This window comes from Felis catus, chromosome D1, assembly GCF_018350175.1.
Source record: "Felis catus isolate Fca126 chromosome D1, F.catus_Fca126_mat1.0, whole genome shotgun sequence".
Taxonomy (NCBI): Eukaryota; Metazoa; Chordata; class Mammalia; order Carnivora; family Felidae; genus Felis; species Felis catus.
Window position 1 is genome coordinate 68,837,311 of NC_058377.1, and position 21,011 is coordinate 68,858,321.

At 44.1% G+C, this 21,011-nt stretch overlaps 1 protein-coding gene and 1 long non-coding RNA gene across 9 annotated transcripts in view; one reads left to right on the top strand and one right to left on the bottom strand.

The window, feature by feature from the left end:
* The window catches only part of PARVA (parvin alpha), a 193,593-nt gene that overhangs the window by 95,238 nt on the left and 77,344 nt on the right, over nucleotides 1–21,011 (top strand). For all 6 annotated transcript variants that reach the window (XM_006937152.3, XR_006586386.1, XR_006586387.1 and 3 more), the window contains exons 2-4: nucleotides 6,895–6,984; nucleotides 7,064–7,134; nucleotides 9,419–9,521. In XM_006937152.3, the coding sequence (XP_006937214.2) occupies nucleotides 6,895–6,984; nucleotides 7,064–7,134; nucleotides 9,419–9,521 (264 nt within the window). The remainder of the gene's footprint in view (nucleotides 1–6,894; nucleotides 6,985–7,063; nucleotides 7,135–9,418; nucleotides 9,522–21,011) is intronic.
* Nucleotides 10,798–21,011, bottom strand: part of LOC109492006 — a 79,341-nt gene continuing 69,127 nt past the window's right edge. Inside the window, exons 3-4 of one of the 3 annotated variants that reach the window (XR_006586390.1) lie at nucleotides 13,700–13,800; nucleotides 10,798–10,964 (exon numbers count right to left, since the gene is read on the bottom strand). This is a non-coding gene — a long non-coding RNA (uncharacterized LOC109492006). Of the gene's footprint in view, nucleotides 10,965–13,235; nucleotides 13,801–21,011 lie in introns of those variants that run through there. The other 2 variants (XR_006586389.1, XR_006586388.1) reach the window with 2 other exon arrangements.

A 21,011-nucleotide genomic window follows, 5' to 3' on the forward strand; every position in this document is an offset into this window, starting at 1 on the left:
GATTTTTCTATTTTTTTTCTAGAAATTTTATAGTATTGTGTTTTGTTCTTAGGCCATGATCATTTTGAGTGAAAGTTTGCAGGAAGTATATGGTTTGTGTCTAGATTCATTTTTTTACATATGGATGCTCAGTTGTTCTCATACCGTATGTTGACAAGACTATCCATTCTGCATTGAATCGCCTTTGCTCCTTTGTCAAAGATCAGTTGAATGTGTTTGTGTAGATCTATTTCTGTGTTCTCTATTCTGTTCCATTGATCTATGTGTCTGCTCTTTTGCCAATTCTACACTGCATTGATTACTATAGCTTTATTTTAGGTCTTAAAGTTTGGTAGAGTCAGTGTTCCACATTTGCCATTTTTCTTTAATATTGTGTTGGCTATTCTGGGTCTTTTGTCTTTCTGTGTAAACTTAAGAATCAGTTTGTTGATAATCACAAAATAGCTTGCTGTGATTTTGAGTGGGATTGCATTTAATCTATAGAGGAAGTTGGGAAGAATCAACACCTTAGCCATATCAAGTCTTGTAATTCCTGAATACTTAGTATCTCTTCATTTATCTAAATCTTCTTTGGTTTCTTACATAAGAGTTTTATCATTTTCTGCATGTCAGTTCAATATGTGTTTGTCAGATTTATACCCAAGTGTTGTATTTTGTGGTGCTGCTATAAATAATACTGTGTTTTTAATTTTAAATTCCAATCATTCATTGCTGGTTTATGGGAAGGCAGTTGACTTATATATTTACCTTGTATCTGCAACCTTGCTGTAATTGCTTACTGGTTCTAGGGGCTTGGGGTTTTTGTTCTGTTTGTTTTGGTCAATTCTTTGTCGTTTTCTGCATAGATAATCATGTCATCTGCAAACACAGTTTTATTTCTTTGTTCTCAAGTTCTATACCTTTTATTTCCTTTACTTGTGTTATGGTACGGACTAGGATTTTTAGTATGGTTTTGAATAGCCATGGTGGAAGGAAACGTCTTTACCTTGTTCCCAGTCTTAGGGGGCAAGCATCCAATTTCCCACCATTAAGTATGATGGTAGCCATAGTTTTCTGATAGATGTTCTTTCGGGTTGATTTTTCACATAGACAAAACTGTTGGGACTTGCTGAGCAGACTGTTGTCAAATTACTTGTCTGTTGCTGCCAAGAACTTTTGTGGGAGACCTTGATCCTTTTAGAAATTAAAGGAACTTTAGTAGCTTTCAGAAGGACCAGAGATTAATCATCAGAGTCCTGATAAGGATCTAGAGCAGCCTAAATGTCTCACTGGTGCCCACTTGCACTGAAGGAGAGAGAACATCCTAACTATTCTCTTGTCCCCCCCCCCCCCACCCCCCATCTTGGTATTTTTGGTTTGGTTGGTTGTTGTTTTGTCTGTAGGGACAAAACAGGGAGCATGGTCCAGAGAGTGCTAAGTAGATGAATTCATGACCCTTGACACTCTGGACCCCACCTACCTAATTTGTTCTTCTGTTCCTTCCCTTCTTTCCCCCTCTGTGCCCCCACATTCCCAGTGCTCAGATGTAATCATTACTCTCAACACCTACCCCCCCCCCTTTTTTTTACACACCTTTATGTGTTTTACACGAGATGTGCCTTTTGGGGGTCGTCTGTGCCAAATGAAAATATATATTTTTCAAAGTCCAGCTCAAATTCCCCCTCTCTAGGAATCCTTCCCAGTCTTCCACCCAAAGTTACCCTCGGTCTGCCTGAGCTCTCACGGTGCTGTAGTCCCACGTCCCTCACCCCTCTGTGCGGCATCCTGCATGTTGTGGTTATGCGTCTGCCCCTCCCACCACCCATGTGCAGACTGAGGCAGATCCACGTCAAATCGCCAAACCTATATTCCCAATGCTGGCTCAAGGTCTGCTTCAGGAGAGGTGCCTAGTAATGTTTGTTGGTTGAACGAATGAAATTACTGGCTTTGCCTAAATGGACCCTTTTGTACTTGTAGAAACCTCTGTCCTTTCTTTTCTCCATACTTGTTCTCCCCGTGGTGTTCTTTGAATCCCTTTGTGCGTTCTGAAGTATAAGAGATGCCTGCAGCTATTCTGCTTCTCATGGGAAAAAAAAGGAAAGGAAAATGACCATTCATTGTGTCGCCCTACACTATTCCTCTATCAACTTTATAATCCTGGTGTCCTGTGTATTAATTAGGGAGTTGGAGCTCCAAGCCCCAGAAAATGCCAACTCAACTAGTTTAAACAATAAAGGAGCTTATTATATTTCTTATAACAAGACACATAAAGCTAGAGTGGTTCCAGGGATGTAGGCTAAACAGCATCAACAAGAAACTCCTTTCTTTCTTTTTTTCTCTGCCAATCTGAGTATATTAGTTTCTTCTTTGGACTTGGGCTAGCTCACCTCGTGACTACAAAATGGCTGCAGCAAATCCAGGCATAGCATCCTCATACAACAGTGATTAGAAGGAGAAAGATACCTTCTTTTCTTTGGACCCCTCTTTAAAATGGAGGAAAACTATTGTTAGAAGCTTCTAGAAATTTCCTCTCACAACTCATCATATCACATGACAGTGCTTGAGTCAGTCACTACCAAGAGAATGAAGATTATCATGATTAGCTTAAACCAATCAGGATCTCCCCTAGAACTTAGGAGGGAGAAGTGTACACACTGGAACAAAACGAAGGTTCTTTCAGCAGGGAAAAAGAGTAAAATAAATACTAGCAAGGAAACCAGCAGTGTCAGCTCCAGCGTTGTTTTATAGAGAGTTGTTTGATACTGAATTTCAGGGAAGCTAAATTTCAAGGTCGCCCAGCTGATAAAAATAGAAGTAGGATTCAAATCCTGCTCTTTCAAACTCCAGAGCCCATCCTTGCCCTTTTTCTGCTGCACAACTAGACCCAGAGAGAGCCTGCGTTTCCCGGAAAAGCCAAAGCCCCCTTTCTGATGGTGAGCGCTTCAGGAGTTGAAGCAATCACCCTGCTCTCCCAAGCTCGACCTTCAGCTGGGCATTTAATCTGTTTATTAAGTTATGACTAATGGCGCCGCGAGACACGGAGGGCTGCACACTCAGACCTAGTTTTAGATTGTTAGAGGAGGTTGAAGGGATAAACATCATATTCATATTCTGTGCCGAGAAAATTCAATTGCAGCTCTTTTCTCTTTCAGAGCGCGGGGATTGGCGAGGGGCTTCTGCTGGGTCCTGCTTTGGTTTAATAGAAATGAAGCCTCCAAAGCAGGCGGGCTGTTTTGGGAAAGTGGCCACTAATGCGGCCCCATGGGGCGGGGGCCAGGCCTGAACGGGGCAGTTTGCATATTCACTTTTACAAACAGTTGGCTCAGAGTCAGCAGTTAATGGGATGGGAATGATGTTCCTGTACCAAATCATTTCCTGAAAAAAAAAAAACATTTCCAATTGCAAACATATCTCAGCCTTTCTTGTAGGGTTTGTTATGTCTCTGTTGAGTGAATTAAAGAGGCAGGGCAGAGGGGAGTGTTTCGGATTGGGGATTTTTCATCTGAAAACATTTTTATGATATACACATAAAAAAAGATCCTGTTGAGACCCACCTTGAGGAGTCCTTGCCACAAATAGTACATTTCTAGTTGCATTTTAGAGGTGTAAATATCCCTATATTCATAAATTGGCTCTCGCCATACAACAGTCTTGGAACAGATGTGGCTTTTCTCTTCTTAAAAAATATAAGCACACACATATGCACACACATGTGCACACAGGATCAGGCCAAAATTTTATATATATGTGTGTGTGTGTGTGTGTGTGTGTGTGTGTGTGTATACACACACACACACACACACACACACACACACACATACTTTTTTTCCCCCCTGAGAACAAGCTGGAATCTTTCTTTGCATCCTGTAGACTAATTTGGCAAATTCTGGCTCAATTCATAACCTGTGCAGTTGAACGGTGGTCTTAACAGTTTTGGTTATTCGTTTCCTCAACTAATAGTTCTTGAGTGCTTACTCTGCATGAGGTATTGTCTTAAGTAATAATAATAATTATAGCATAATAGCATGCATTTATGCAGTTCTTACCAGGTACCAGGCACGCTTCAAAATGCTTAATGTAAACCCATTTAACCTTCTCAACAACCCTAGGAGGTAGGTAATATTATCACCCCCAATTTGCAGATGGGGAAACTGAGGTACAGGAGGTTAATGAACTTGCCCAAGGTCACATAGCTAGTAGAACATGGATTTCAGCCTAGGCACTCTGGCTCCTATTTGGGGATCTAACAGTGAACAAAAGAGAAAAAGTGCTAGTCTTTTCTCTAGGTGGGGGACAGACAACAGACATATGAATAATTATTATTTAAGATTGTGATGAGTCCTCTGAAGAAAATAAAACATGAGAGGGAGGCTAGGGGCTAATCAGAGGGCCTTGCAAGTGTTAGTAAGGAGTCGGAGCCTTATTCTGAGTATGATGAGAGGCCAAGGGAGGGCTTAAAGCAGAAGAATGTATCATGCTATTTACATCTTTATAGACCATTCTGACTATGCTCTGGGAAGTAGACAGGGGTGCGGAAAATGCATCAGAAAGCAGTAGACCACTTAGAAAGTGGCTCTGGTTGTCCAGGTGAAAGCTGAGGGTGGCCTGAACCAGGATGGGGTGGTGTAGATGATGAGAAGTGGGTGGCATTGGATCCTAGTGTAGAGGTGGAGCCCACAAAACTTGCCAATGCATTCGATGCAAAGCATGAGGAAGGAAGAGAAGTTAAGGGTGATTTTTTTGGATTTTGGCGTAAACCGTTGTATAAGTGGCGGTGCCATTTACTGAAGAAGAGAAGAACAGGGGAGTGACAGTCTTGTTTTAGGGTTGTTACGGTGGAGGTGAGAGTGTTGACAATCATTATGTTTGGGATATATACGCTGGAGACCTATTAATAGACAAAAGAGGAGACATCAAGTAAGTCTGGAATTCAGGGTCAGGCCCATTCTAGAGATTTAAATGTGGACATCATCAGCATTTGGACACATGGGGTCAACTAAGATAACACCATCCAGTTGAATTTCCTGTAATGACGAAAAGCTACATCTGTGGTGTCCAGCCTGGCAGTGGCCACTAGCCTGCCACACGTGGGCCATTGAGTGCTTGCAATGTGATAGGTACAACTAAGAAACTGAAGTTTTAACTCAGGTAAATGTGTATATTTGCATGTGGTTGGTAGCTACCATTGACAGTGCAGACCTTAGGGAGAATGTAGGTAGAGAGGCCCGGGGCAGGAGCTGTTGTCTTCACCGGCCAGTATGCCCAGTCTCGCTCCCCCATTTAAGCATGACTCGACTTCCACTGCCCAATGCTTGCACAGCAGTGCTTGTTCAGTAGTGGAAATCTTGCTTCTTTGTGAGAAACAGCCTGGAAAAGAAAACAAACTACTAGTCTTAGGAGGACTATTAGAAGAAACCTAGGACTCTAATGAAATTATAGGAGTCAATTGTTTTTCACTAGAAAGCAAATGCAATCCTATACTTATTAGAATCATTTTAGCCTTGAAGGTGTGGCTTCTATTTTTCAGTTCTATTTTTTTTGGGGGGGGGGAATTATAGAGAGTGGTGGGTGTCTGAATTTGCAAATTCAAGATGGTGACTGGCTGATATCCCGTATGAATGTCAAGAGCCCACAGCGACGGGACTAAATACCAGCTTCATAATGCAAGTTGTGTCTCTTTAGGGTAGAGTGTGTTTCACGCTCTTTGTTAGGCAATCTCGTTCCCCGTCCAACTGCAAACATCAGTGAGTTTGCTAATATGAAAGAACTCTTTGTAAGCGGCTGCCTTGTGCTTAAGAGTTCTTGCAAGTATATGCTGGCAGTCAGGGAGGCCAGAGTCAATAAAAAAAATAATAAAATGGAAAGATGGGACATTGCTTTTATTAAGGTTGATTGCAGCTGCCATATTAGCTCTTTGAGAGCCTTTTGGTGACCAACGCTTTCAGAGAAAATGGTCTTTCTGTGCTTAATTGGTAAAAAGGAATTACCCAAACTGGCACTAAACAGGGGTGAGGAGACTGAAGGCACTCATTTTAGGGGGAGGGTTATCCAAGGTCATTGCTCAGCAAGTGTCCATCATGCAGTAGTTTTGTGGTAGGAATTTGTTTTTCACTAAGGCGTCATTTGGGGGGTGGGTGCATGGAGGGGAGCAGGCTGGAAGTCTTTAGCGGTCATTGACCTCTTTTTGTTTTCCTTGAGGAAAGTGGAATTGTAGGTTTCTAGGACTTGAAAACTGTAAACGGACTCTCTGGCCACCCATCCAGTTGAGCTCTTGATGTTCAGTGGAGGGAATGGACCTAGGAGGAGAGGTGCCTGGCCCCATGGTCCCCTACTCATTAGAGCTAAAGAGACAAGACGAGAGCCCAAAGGAGGGTGGCCTGAGGCATTCTCAAGCAGTGGCTGGGGTGGGATGGGGTAAAAAGAGAAGGCAGGATAATCAGAAAAGTAGTTAGGGAAGCCAAACAAATAGGGAGAGAAGTTGGCTGCAAATGGTTTACAACATAAATATAGACTTGACCTGGTGACCTCGTTTAGCCAAGCAGGTACCGGGCGGCCACTGTGTACCAGACAGCCAAACCTTAAAGGAGGGGTGGGCAGGAGATGACAGGCAGAGACCCAAGAAAGACCTCAGTGACCACCTCACTTCCGTGTACCCTGAGATCGTGTCTGGGAACAGGCGGAGGCCTCCCTCTTTCTTTGAGGAAAGCAAGTGAGGTGATAGTTGGAAGAGGGGACGTGCAGGAGACAACTCAGTCCTTCTAGCGAGGAGAGGCAGGGAATCTATTGCAGGCTGAGTAACAGCTGTAACCTAACCTCAGTAGTTTTATTAATGTCAATCTCAAACACCGTGTGCTACAGAGCCCCTCCCTGTCATCACTGGGCTGCCGTGTGACTCTGCCTTTCTTCTCTTTGCAGTATCAGAGCTTCAGGAGGAGGGCATGAATGCCATCAACCTGCCCCTCAGCCCGATCCCCTTCGAGCTGGACCCGGAGGACACCATGCTGGGTAACCGGGTCTCTTGTTCTCTGGGTTAGCCTAACGCCTCCAAGTGGAGCCACCCACTGACTGCCTTTTTCTTTTAAAGAGGAGAATGAAGTGCGAACAATGGTGGACCCCAACTCCCGCAGCGACCCCAAACTGCAGGAACTGATGAAGGTAAGAAGAAATTAGGAGGGACCTCAGCTGCCTCCCAGACTCAACAGGCACCTGTAGACCACCTGCTCTAGGCAGGCAGCACACATGCCCAACAGAAGAAATAGAAAGTTACAGGCAGCTCATGGTCCCATAGGTAGGCATCTCTGATTTAACAAAAATGGGGCATGGCTGCCGCCCAACAAATGGTGTTGATCGTAAGTGCCAGAGAAGTTAGTGCAAAGGAGCTCACGTTTACCAGGATCTTAAAGTTCACACAGTCTTTCCACTGCTTTCCTCAAAGACCCTCAACAACATCCTGTGAAATAGGACTTCTTATCATCCTCATTTACAGATAAGGAAGAGGAGTCTTAGAAAAGCCAGTAGTTTATGGTCAAAGCTGAGTAGAGGAGATGGAATTCAAACAGAAGTAAATAAGATTGAATGAGATATTGTACATTGTGCCTGGCACAGGGGCTGGCTTGTAACCACGCCCTGAAAAATGTTCATTTCATCCCCCTTTGCATTCCCCGTCCTGTGTTTTTCTTCTTTAGCTTCTCCAAGCTGAACTCAAAACAGGACAAAAAGGCACTGGATGCCAGAGTGGCTCATTCAAAATGTAAATGAGATCTATCATTTTCCTGCTCAGAACCTCTGTATAGATTCCTGTCAACTGAAGTCTGAAGCCCATGCTCCTGGGGATGGTGTTTGGGGTCTCATGCTCTAGCTGCCTCTTCAGCTTCAGATTGTCCCCTTAGAGTCACCATGTGATGACTGCTTACCGCTACTCAGACACTTCTCTGTCTTCACTAAATGGTGAGCTTCTCAGGGTTCAAGACCCCCCCCCCTTTTATTCATCATTGTTCCCCCAGGATCCAGCACAGAAAGTGACTTGGAGCAGATGTTCATAAACGCTGGGTGGGTGGATGGGGGAGAGACGGGAGGGGAGAGGAGGGAAGCTTCTATTCTAGAATAGTAGAACGATGTTCTGTGAAGACCCCGGGCTCCACCCACGTATGCAAACCCAGCCCAGCTACTACCCCTGTTATAAAGTCAATCCATTGATGCAAACACAAAAGGTGATGTTCCCTGTGGTTCCATGTATTACCAGATTTTGGTGGTTGCCTGAGGCCTGTCCTCAGGGGAGGGGACTGAGCACAAAGCCCAAAGGAACCTTCTTTCAGCGAGGGAGTTGCTTTTTATCTTGATTGTGGTGGTGGTTACACGACTGTGTACAATGACCAAAACTCAACAAACTGTATTTAACATTAGTTAATTTTACCATATCATAAATAATATCAACAAATGAGCTGAAAAAAAATGTAAGATAAAAGGCAGTGGACTTTTGCAAACTGCAGTTTCCTTACCTGAAAAATGAAGTGAATGAACCCTCCCTCGAAGGGGTGTGTGCAGATTAACTAAATGAGCTACCGCAGGCTGTGCCCCTGCTCAGTGCTTCATGCTGAGGGCACTCAGGCAAGGACAGGAGAGCGACAGGAGAGGAGAGGAGACTGCATTGGCCCACCGAGAGGTAGCTTGGGGATAGGGAGGAGAGCAGTACCTTAGAGGGCCGATAGATAGGAGTTCAATTCCTGTGTCCATGGTTAGTAACGTGACCTTGGCAGATACATTCACTTCTGTGTTTGCTTTCTCCTCCTGAACATAGGAGGAGGGGTGATAGATGGGGGTGATAGTAACCACCTTACCAGATGTCCTAATGGGGGAGAGCTTTATTTATTAATTAGACGTACCTTTATTGAACATTCGGCCCTTGATGTATGTGATTCTTTTCTGCTACCTAAAGCAGGAGAGATTTTCCTCCTTCATCTTAGAGGTGGGGAATCAGAGGCTCAGAGCAGAAACTAGTTTGCCCTAGATTCATAGGTCACAGAGGCACACACAGAGAGGTCCGTGGATGACAGAGGTGCACAGACACAGGTGCATACATCACAGAGCTACACAAATCAGTTGGTGGGTAACTAACCCCAGTTTGTATAACTCTAAAAGCCCATATCCTTGCCTGGTACGAGCCACACACCCAAACACTGTGTGAATGTAGCTTGCCATTGGGGTAAGGAATGGTAAGGGGCCAAAAGATATTAACAGGGACACAGGTGCCACCAGAACTACAAGCACTTACCCCGGAAAATTAACAGGGCCACTAGGGCTCACCCAGCCTTGTGTCCACATACTGAGTCACAGGGATTGTTCTGCTGCTTTCAAAATCTGAAGTGCATTTAGATTTTAATCTTCCAAGATAAGAAATCTGGCCTATGAATCTTCTCTTATTCTCTCTCTCTCTCTGTAGGTACTAATCGACTGGATTAATGACGTGCTTGTTGGAGAAAGAATCATTGTGAAAGACCTGGCTGAAGATTTGTATGACGGGCAAGTCCTACAGAAGCTCTTTGGTGAGACGGGGGTTGAATGTTGCGGGGGAGGTCTTTGCTCTGCAGGTGGACGGCTCTCAGGCTCCTAGTTGGGAGTGGTTCTCAGCTTACAGCCGTTCACGTGCCGTTCACACTATCAAAGTGTGGTGTGTGGGCCCACAGACTGGTGGGGCCTTTAGATGGCCTCCTGGAATCTGTTTCACATAAATGAATTGCCGAGGGAGTTCATTGGCCAGATGGGGCTGCTCCCCCTCGCAGTTGAAGGGCAGCAGCCGGGTAGATGAAAAGATTCCACTGTGTACTAGAAAACCTGCCTTACCCTCTCTAGAAAACCGTGCACTTGTGACCTCTGTAGGTGTATTTACACGTGTGTGGGGGGTAAGCATATATATGTATACCTCTGTCACCTCTGGGTGGGTGTACATGTGTGTGTGCACATGCGTGTATGCATACCTCTGTGAGCTGTGGACCTGTGTGTGTGTGTGTGTGTTCCTCTGTGTACCTCTAAGTCAGGTGCAAGAATGTGGGAGCCTCTGTGACGTTCAGCCTCTGCGTGCCTAGATGTGTTGTCTCTGGGAAGGTGCGCTCCTGTGAAAATAGGCCCCCGGGGAGGAAAAGGAGAATTCAGGGGTGATCTAGTATTGAAATGACAAATTCAACCTGAAAGAATTTGGACTTTGCCTCAGCTGCTCCCCATTGTCTCTAGTCCAAACCTCTGCCCCAAGTTCTAGACTTCCATTCCTAGCTGCCCACTCAGCCCCTCCCCCTGTGTGCCCCTCACGCTGAGCTCATCCACTTTTCCAAAGAGGTTTCTTGCCCTCTGAGTTAACCGCCTTCCCCTCTTCCCCGCCACGCCCCGCGTATGTGGGGGGCCTCCAGGGCTCCTTTCTTCTTGCTCACATGGTCTCCTGCAGCCACTCTCCCTGCTGTTTTCACTGGTCTGAGCTGTCGAGACAGCCTCCGACCTCACCTGCATTCCGCCTCTCTCTGCCTCCAGCCCATTCCTGGGCCGCCAGCAGAGGAGGCCTTCTCAAAACGCAAGTGTAGTCTTGCTCTTGCCTGCCGGGGTTGGGGCGGTGGGGGGAGCTGGGCCAGTCAGGCCCAGCAGCACTGCATTCACACAGACCCTCATGCGACCCCCCTCTGTCTTTTCAGCCTCACTGTTCATCTTTCAGTCTCTAAGGTCCATAGAACGCGCCTGCCTCTCGCACCTCCGACAACAGGATCACATCTAGAAGTGATTGTCACGCGCCCTTCTGTGTTCCCCCGGATACACACACACATACGTACATAAATGTACATGACACACATGCCTTTATTATACGACGTTCCAAGTTGTTTGTAGCTGTTTATGGAAATGTCTGTGGGCTTCCCAAGAGCAGGAACACCGTATCTTCCTCATCGATCCAGTCCTCCAGTTCTAGCAGTTTGCCTCCTGCATGTTGCCTGGCACTTCATCAATGTCTAGTGAGTGAATGAATGATATAAAATCTAGTCATTTCTAGGAAGCTACACTGATTTGGTACTCAAACGTCAATATTAGTGAGTATTAATATTTAAAGACTTGTAAATGCAACCGAACGCAGAGAGGAGAAGGCTTTGGCACATGTTCCCATGGAAAAGCCATGAGCCTCGCTGGTCATCTCTTTTAGCGACTACAGCTTTTAACTCCTCCAGCGGATTTCTGGTCAGGATCTGAAAGTGTCTCGAAACGCTCTATTTGCTGGGCTTTCAAGGCAAGGGTGGAATTTAGCCATGGAGTGATGGAACAAGGTCATGAGGTCATCTTGCCTCTGCGCATGGGGAGAGAACTGCCCAACATCACACCCGTGCAGCCCCGAGTCGGGACGGAGCACGGTCAACGTTAGGTTTATTTCAGATCTCAACCTTCGCGTTGAAAAGGTGATGTTCCTTCTGTCCACCTAAGTTTAGACCGTTTGTAGGTAGATGGGGACACACATGAAAAGGTACAGGCAGGGTGCCCAGGTGGAGAGAACCAGTTTGCAGGTAAAAATATGCATCGTGAGTGCCTGGGAGGTGTCTGTCGGGAGGCTGACTAGGATAGGCTCCAACCTTGACTTCCCCTCTATCTTCCTCTTTCCCAGCAACGTTCCTCAAAAGAATATTTGGCACTGTATCTGCTTCCTCACCACTAATCACTACCTTCTGAGGTACAGCCTGGGTATCATCATTCCATCTGCTTTCTCTTCTGAGGTCTCCAGTATCGATTCTGACATCTCCTGTGCTGTGGCATCTGACGCTAACTACCAAATGTCTCGTCCCCCTTCCCCAGCCCAGTGGTCTCTGGGATCTCATGCCGCTTCCGACACACCCTCTCTTCCCCGTCTTCTTCATACCCCGGACTTCTCTCTGTAAGTCAAGGCGGGGACTTCTCAGTCTTCCATCTGCGGCCCCTCCCTTCCCTTTTTCTCGCCTATCCTCTTCCTGGGTGATTGCATCTACTCCTGCGTTTCAACCATTACCTCTCTGATAATCACTCCCTGAAGCTGTGAGGTGATGTGCTAAACTGCCTTCCACGCGTGCCCACCTGGGTGTCACCTAGGACCCACGCTGCCTCAGACTGATCCGATCTTCCTCCTCCCCACCAAAGCTCTTCTGCTTGCCAGAATAGAGCCAAATGCTCAGATTAGAAACCTTAGGAGTCATGCCCTTTTGCTCCTTGTCCTGTCACAAATTGTGACAACCGTACTCCCCTATGTAATGTGTCGAACCACCCCAGTTCTCAGCCAGGGGGTATGTGCAAAGCACTTAGAAAGTGCTGATTTTTCAGCCCCTCTGCTTCCACCTTAGCTTCTCCGGGCTCCAAACACCCTTTTCTCTGTGATACGCCGTTTCCTGCCTCGATACTGTTTGTCTTGACACTTAACAGGCCATTTGTCGGTGGGTTTTTTTGTTTTTTTACTTTTCTTTTGAACTAATTTTAGACTTAACAATATTGTCGCAGAGAGAGTACAGAGTTCCTGACCCCCTCGGGCCCAGCTCCCTCTAATGCTAACGTCTTACCTGAGCATGGTACAGGTACCAAACCCTAAGAAATCAACCTCAGTCCCAGAATTTATTTGGATTCTACCAGATTTTTAAATGAATGTCTGTGTCAGTTCTAGAATCTGATCTGGGATTGCACACTGTACTCGATTGTATCACGTCCCTTCCAAACTGTGACTGCCTTTTCTTTCATGACCTTGACACTTGTGAAAGAGGACTGATTCGTTATTGTGTAGAATAGCCCCTAACTTGGGTTTGTCTGATGTTTTCTGATTATTAGATTAAGGTCATAAATTTGGGGGAAGAATAGCCCAGAAGTGACAGGTCCTTCTGGCTGTGTTGTACCCAGGGTCCACAATGTTAACCTGTCTTATTACTGGTGAGTTCACCTGGATCACTTGGGGAAGGCAGTGTCTGTCAGATCCCGTCACTGTGAAGTTACTATTTTTCTCTTTACGATTCATTTGTTTGGGGGGCAAGATAATTTAAGATTATGCAAATATCTTGTTTCTCCTTACATGGTTCCCACTGATTTTATTCAGTGGATCATAGCTGCCTCAATTATTACTGCAGTGGTCTAGTGGAGATTTTCTATTTTCTTCATTCCTTCTACATTTATTAATTGGAATCCTTCTGTAAGGAAAAGTTGGTCCATTTACTTATTTATTCAGTATTTATATCAGTATGGACACAAGGATACTTACTTCATACTCTAGGTTATAATCTATAGGGTTTTTTTGCTCATATACCTCCAGCTTTCATCATTTGACCATTGGGAGCTCTTACAGGTTGGCTTCTGGACACTTTTGACCTGCTGCTCCATATTTTTTTGTTCTTAGCACTTACTTTCTGGCATCATAAGGTGTTCCAGACTCCTCTTATGCTTTACTTACTCTGACCCTGGAATCAGTCATTTCTCCACGGAGCTTGGATTTTTTTTTTTTTTTTTTAAGAAAATGGTATTTTGCAATCAATATATGGGCACATTAGAGAGTGTTTGTAACTTGCTATCCATAGCACACATAAACGTAGGCACGGTACGATGACCTGGTGGTACTACAATGAATGAGACACGATCATTTCTAGAAATCCAGTTGGGCTGGGCCCAGAGAGCAGGAGCAGGCTGAGGTTGGGATTAGTAAACTAACTATGAAACACTGGTACTTAGAAGAAGATGGAAATGCCACAGGGACCTCAAGGAGTCCGGATGTGCCAGGTCACACCTCAGGAGCAGGAAATGCATCTGGAATCCAGGAAACCAGGTTGATGACCTCATGGGGCAAGGACTCAGAACCTGGAAGTGAACAAGATGTGGAGGCAAGAATCTCTCAGCAAAAGGCTCTGTGTGTTTTAGGGTCATGGTGAAAGCCTGAATGGGTGAGCATCCCCAAGATGACACATAGACTCTGCTGAGCAGCATGGCTGGGTGTTCTCTGATCACAAACCCTGTGAAGGCAGTGTCATACCTGGGTCTCCTTTGTGCAGCCAGATACTGCTTGTTCGACAGCACTGGGGCTGCTCAACTTGCCTTTCTCAGGGACCCCAGGCATATCTGGAAGGTTCTTCTGACATACCTTCCCCCAGTCCTTCTTTCTGAGCTGCCTAACCCAGCTGTCTCTGTTCCCGGGGTCTTCTCTCTTGCCCTGGCTGCAGTTCTGAGTTCAGGTTTTCCCAAAAGCAGATGCCGGGACAAGGACTTGGGTGGAGGAAGTTCATATGAGAGGTGATCTTAGAAAGTAAATCGTTACGTGGGGAATGTAAGAGAGCAAGAGAAAGGCCAATGATGTTGAGTTTGCAACCAGGGTTCAGTCCTGCAGGGTTCCCTCTGAGAAACACCTTAAGTCATCCTCCCCAGGACAGGGAGGGTCCTCCCATCCCCCTGTGGTTGAGGATTGCCTACGTAAGAATTAAGAGCTTCTAGGTTGTACTTCTGATGGAGAAGCTCTTGTGTGGAGAAGAAGAGCTTCAGGGCCAGAAATGGAACCCATGGTGTGCTGGGCGCCAATTGGGGGTGAATGCAGGTGAACCAGGGAGCTCCAGGAAGGGGCATCCACATCACCTAGGAATACGAGAAGGTACAAGTTCTGCTGTAGGGGCTGCTCCTGCTGAGTCCCTTGGTGTTGCTGCCAGGGAAAAATCAGATACTTATGCTGCCACCCCCATCTCCTCACAGCAACAGCTCCAGACCTTTCCACACCTCAGGACAAAAGCTTACTGCACTTGCATCCCCAACACCTAGGCCAGAGATACTACCAAGAGAGACAGGAGATAAAGGATTCTAGAAAAATGCTCACACCAGATAATCATTTCAGGTGAACATAAGCTTTCCTGACTTGGGATAGCTCTGTGAGCTTCCTTAGGGTATGTTTTAGTTAACGGATTCTTATCTTTAAATATGTGCATGTACTCGCCTGTGTTGAGGGCTAAAAGTCATAAGGTTCTTTTTTCTAGTGTTCACAACGGCATATGCCCGAAACAGGATATCTTCTTCAAGCATGAGACTGAGCAGGGTCCCTTGGGCATAAAGATTCTGCAGGAGAGTTTTTTGTTTAGCTTTAGGGTATGTGTTTGTCCCTGGTAGACCCTGAAGAGAACATCTTACATTGACCTTACTCTTGTCGATTACTATTCATTAAGCAAGAGCCATTTCACTTGCTAGATGCTACCTGCTGAGTTAAGGGATACGAAAGGAAATGTGTTGCAGTGTAACATACTGCATAACACAGTGCCTTCAGGTAACTCACAGTCTGGTAGTATGTGTGGGATTCCAAGTAGTTTAGGAAAGGTGTCATGAATGAGGAGGCATTTTGAATGAGTCCTTAGGGAAGGAGAATTTAAACCAGATGAAGAAGGAAAAGAACATTCTAGTCAGCACAACAAAATGTAAGCCCATGGGGATTTCAGGGTGAGTGGTGGGAGAGTGTTGTATAGACAAGGAATACGTGGGTAGGCAAACTTCAGGAGTGGTTGTGTGGGACTTGTGGCTAACACAGATGAGACCCAGCACCCAGATCTTGATTTCTTACACCATTCTCCAATAATAGAAACCAGGGTATGCAGAAAATTGGCTAACTGTAGGACTAGAGCATCTTGCAGTGCCAAAAGAGGTACTAAGAAAAAATATAGATGTGTGGGACAGCATATGGAAAGTATTCAGGACCAACCTAAAACAGCTCCCAGTGGCTAATGGTAGAATAATTTGAGCACAGAGATGAATGACAATAGTATTGGATTATAGCCCAAAGTGTAAATATCCTTAAGTCCATATTGATATAAATAGGTAAATAAATGAGAAAAGGAACAACTCTTCCTCACTGAATTATTCTAAATAATTCATGTGTTTACATTCCCCTCAAAAAAACAAAAGTTAACTCCCACCTCTTGAGTGAACTCCATTTAGTGACTAGCTTCCAATGATTATGGGATGGAGTTGGAGGAGGCAAGTAACTTTGCAGTAAAGAAACAAGACTTAGACCCTACTTTGACCGAGTGATCAAGGTTAACATCACCAATGATAAGTCATGTTGATAGCATGCATCCTTGATACGATGCAGTGGAAAGGGCACTTCACCTCTGTGATCTTCCTCCCAAAACCCATAACCTCAGTCTAACCATGAGAAAAACATGGGAAAAACCCAGTGCTCCTCAAAACCGTCAAGGTCATAAAGAGCAAGGAAAGTCTGAAAACCTATTACAGAATAGAGGGCACTAAAGGTGACAATGATGAGAAGAACCCAAAGCATGGACTTAATGTCAGTTCATTAGTTGTGACAAACATACCATAGTATTATAAGATGCTAACAATGGGTGAAACCGGATTCAGAATATGCAGGAACTGTATGAACTATTATTTCAGCTTTTCTATAAATCCAAAAACCATTCTAAAATGAAAAATTTAATGGCCAACTAATCTTTGACAAAGCATGAAAGAATATCCAATGGAATAAAGACAGTCTCTTCAGCAAGTGGTGCTGTGAAAATTGGACAGCGACATGCAGAAAAATGAACCTGGACCTCTTTCTTACACCACACACAAAAATAAATTCAAAATGGATGAAAGACCTAAATGGAAGACAGGAAGCCATCAAAATCCTGGAGGAAAAAGCAGGCAAAAACCTCTTTGATATTGGCTACAGCAACTTCTTACTCAACACGTCTCCAGAGGCAAAGGAAACAAAAGGAAAATGAACTATTGGGACCTCATCAAAATGAAAAGCTTCTGCACAGCGAAGGAAACAATCAGCAAAACTAATAGGCAACTGACACAATGGGAGAAGATATGTGCAAACGACATATCAGATAAAGGGTTAGTATCCAAAATCTATAAAGAACTTATCAAAGTCAACACCCAAAAAACAAATAATACAGTAAAGAAATGGCAAAAGACATGAATAGACACTTCTCCAAAGAAAAAATCCAGATGGCCAACAGACACATGAAAAAATGCTCAACATCACTCATCATCAGGGAAATACAAATGAAAACCACAATGAGATGCCACCTCACACCTGTCAGAATGGCTAACATTAACAACTCAGGCAACAGCAGATATTGGCAAGAATGGGGAGAGAGAGGATCTCTTTGGGAATGAAAGTTGGTGTAGCCACTCTGGAAAATATGGAGGTTCCTCAAAAAATTAAAAATAGAACTACCCTACGACCAAGCACCTGCACTACTGTTTCGAAGGGACACATGCACCCCAATGTTTATAGCAGCACCATCAACAATAGCCAAAGTATGGAAAGAGCCCAAATGTCCGTCGATGGATGAATGGATAAAGAAGATGTGGTATGTATATATACAATGGAGTATTACTCAACAATCAAAAAGAATGAAATCTTGCCATTTGCACCTACGTGGATGGAACTATAGAGTATTATGCTAAGCGAAATTAGAGAAAGACAAATATGACTTCACTCATGAGAATTTTAAGACACAGAACAGATGAACACAAGGGAAGCAAAAATTATATAAAAAACAGGGAGGGGGACAAAACAGAAGATACTCTTATGGAGAGAAAACAGGGTTACTAGAAGGGTTGTGGAAGGGCGGATAGGTAAGGGGCATTAAGGAATCCACTCCTGAAATCACTGTTGCGCTATATTGCTAAGTAACTTGGAAGTAAATTAAAAAAAAAAAAATGGGGAGCAACTTTTTGATATAAAAGCAAAAAAAAATGGATAAAGGAATGAAATGAAAATGAAATGAAAAATTTATTTACAGAAAGAAGAGGAGCCTGCTTGATAGCGGACCTTGAACAAAGAATTGTGGACTACGTTTGGTGGGTAGGCAGTGGTAAATGCTAATGGCTTGTGAGCAAAGCGACATGATCAGAAATGAGACTTCTGAAGATGACCAGGAGTAGTAGAGGAAGTGGAGGAAGCTCCAGCAAAACACCTCTTTGTGCAACAATGATGATGTTGAACTAGAGAGGGAGCAGTATTGATGGGGGAAAAGCTTCAAGTGATGTAGGGAATAAGTGGCTAAAGGAAACTGGTGGATGTTGAATAGGGATGACCCCTTAATCCCAGGAGGAGCAACGTCTTGTAGGTTTTGATCATATTGGTTTTGATGATCATTTTCCCACACCTACAAGTACTTAGGCTAAAGTAGAAGCTGTGGTAAAACTGAAAGAGGAATGAAGACACGGATAGGAGATCTAAGATCTGCGTTTCACAGCAGCTCAGATCACTCTTCTGTAAAACCAGGAAGATGGCCTATACAACCTTACAGCTGAGCTAATGCAGTTCCACTAGCCACATGTAGCTAATAAAAGCAATCAAAAGTAAAAATCTACTTAGTCACACCAGCTACACTTCAAGTGCTTGACACCCAAATGTGTCAAGTGGCTACCATACTGGATAGTGCAGAAATGAATATTTTCATCATAGCATTAAGCGCTTTTGGACAGCATGCTCTAATCTTCCTACTGGAACAGTCATTGATTCTAGAACACTTGAAGATAATGTATACTACCATTCTTAAACCGGAGGAGGAATTTTCTGGCCTCAAGCTGAATGGCAGTCTTTTTATTTTTATTCTTTTACTTGTTAGTAGAGATGGGTATATATTTGGCACCCCAGCACAAAGTACTCTGGAGTCAAAGTAGACATAAGCTGGGAAATCCCAGTCAACCTCCAGGGCGCCCCATGTGCAAGTCACCGTTGGAACTCCTACCTTGTGCTCACCTTCATTCCAGCCACCCTGCAAGGGCATCCCATGCATGGGGAAGCCCAGGACACCCCCCTCCCTCAGTCTGCATTCCAGCTTGGCTCTAGCTGCCCCGAGAGGCCACCCTCTACCTTGAGAGCCCTAGGGTATTCCAGCTTGAAGTTTTCACCCACATCAGCTTCAAGTGTCATTCCAGGGTGCCTGCTGCACAGAGAGGCCAGAAACTACACCAGCTTATGTCCACTTCAGCTGCCCTGTCAGGGCATACTCTGAGCCCCAAGACCACCCCAGCCCATAGCCACTTCATAGCCCACAACAGGCACAGCTCCAGCCAGCCAACCAAAGTCACCAAGCACACACAGTCTACACAAGATCATTCCTTCAAGTTTAGGAGAAGTAGCTGCTCTGGCTAATTCATAAAAACAAACACAGAAAGTTAAGCAAAATGAGGAGACAGAGGAATATGTGCCAAATGAAAGAACAAAACAAAACCTTAGAAAAAGAACTAAATGTAACAGATATAAGCAATGTGCCTGATAAAGAGATTAAAGTAATGATTATAAAGATGCTCAATGGACTGCAGAGAAAAGTGGAAGAACTTAGAACTTCAATAAGGAGACAGAAAATATAAAAAAGAACCAATCAAAATTGAAAAATATAATAACCAAAATGAAAAGTACACTACAGGGAATTAACAGATTAGTAACTGCAGAAGAATGGCAGCAATCTGACAGTGTCATGGGAAGTTCCCAAGCTGAATAGGGAGGGAGGGAGGGAAGGAAGGAAGAGAGAAAAAATTTTAAGTGAGGATATGTTAAGGGATCTTTTGGGCCACATCAAGAACAATACAATTTGCATTATAGGGGTCCCAGCAGGAAAAAGAGGGGGAGAAAGGGACAAAAAAGTTATTTTAAGAAATAATAGCTGAAAAAAGAGACTGTTAAAAACTGAGAACTGAGGGTTGATGGGGGGTGGGAGGGAGGGGAGGGTGGGTGATGGGTATTGAGGAGGGCACCTTTTGGGAAGAGCACTGGGTGTTGTATGGAAACCAATTTGACAATAAATTTCATATATTGAAAAAAAAAACATTAAAAAGTTTTTAAAAGTAAAAAAAAAAAGAAATAATAGCTGAAAACATTCCTAACCTGGGGAAGGAAAGACATCTAGGTTCAGGAAGCACAAAGAACCCCAAACAAGGTGAACCCAAGGAAGTCCACACTACAACATGTAGTAATTAAAGAGAATTTTAGCTCACTCAGCCAGTGGAGCATGCCACTCTTGATCTTGGGGTTGTAAGTCCAGGTCCATGTTGAGTATAGAGATTACTTTAAAGAAAAATAAAATCGGGGTGCCTGGGTAGCTCAGTCAGCTAAGTCCAACTCTTGATTTTGGTTCAGGTCATGATCTCACTGTTCATGAGTTTAAGCCCCACATCAGGATCCTCACTGACAGTGCAGAGCCTGCTTGGAATTCTGTCTCCCTCCCCCTCTTCCCCTCTCCTGCTCACATGTTCTCTCTCTCTCAAAATAAACCAATAAACTGAAAAATCTTTTTAAAAATGTAAAAAGCCGCAAGAGAAAAAAATGGTTACACACAAGGGAAACTCCATAAGGATATCAGCTGAATTTTTAGCAGAAACTACGCAGTCCAGGAGTGGCATGCTCTATTCAAAGTGATGAAAAGAGGTGCACCTGGGTGGCTCAGTCAGTTGTGTTCAACTTGAGCTCTGGTCATGATCTTGCAGTTCATGGGTTTGAGCCCTGCATCAGTCTCTGTGCTGACAACTTGGAGCCTGGAGCCTGCTTCAGATTCTGTGTCTCCCTCTCTCTCTCTCTGCCCCCTCATGCTCGCTTGTGCTCACTCACTCTCAAAATAAATAAAAAAGATTCTCCAGGGTAGATAACATGTTAAGCCATAAGTCTTAATAAATTAAAAAAAAAATTAAAACCATATCATCCATCCCTCTGACCTCAACAGTGTCAAACTAGATGTAAATCACAAGGGAAAAAACTGGAAAAAACACAAGCACATGGAGGTTAAACAGTATGCTACTAACCAACGAATGGGTCAATGAAGAAATCAAAAAATATGTGGAGAAAAATGAAAATGGAAACAGAACACTCCAAAATCTTTGGGACACAGTGAAAAGCTCTAGGAGGGAAATTTATAATAATACAGGTCTACCTCAAGAAACAAGAAAAATCTTAACCTAACCTTATATTTAAAGCAATAGAAAAGGAACAAAGCCCAATATTATTGGAAGTAAACAATGAAGATCAGAGCAGAAATTAATGAAATAGACTTTAAAAAAATAGAAAAAAGCAATGAAATCAG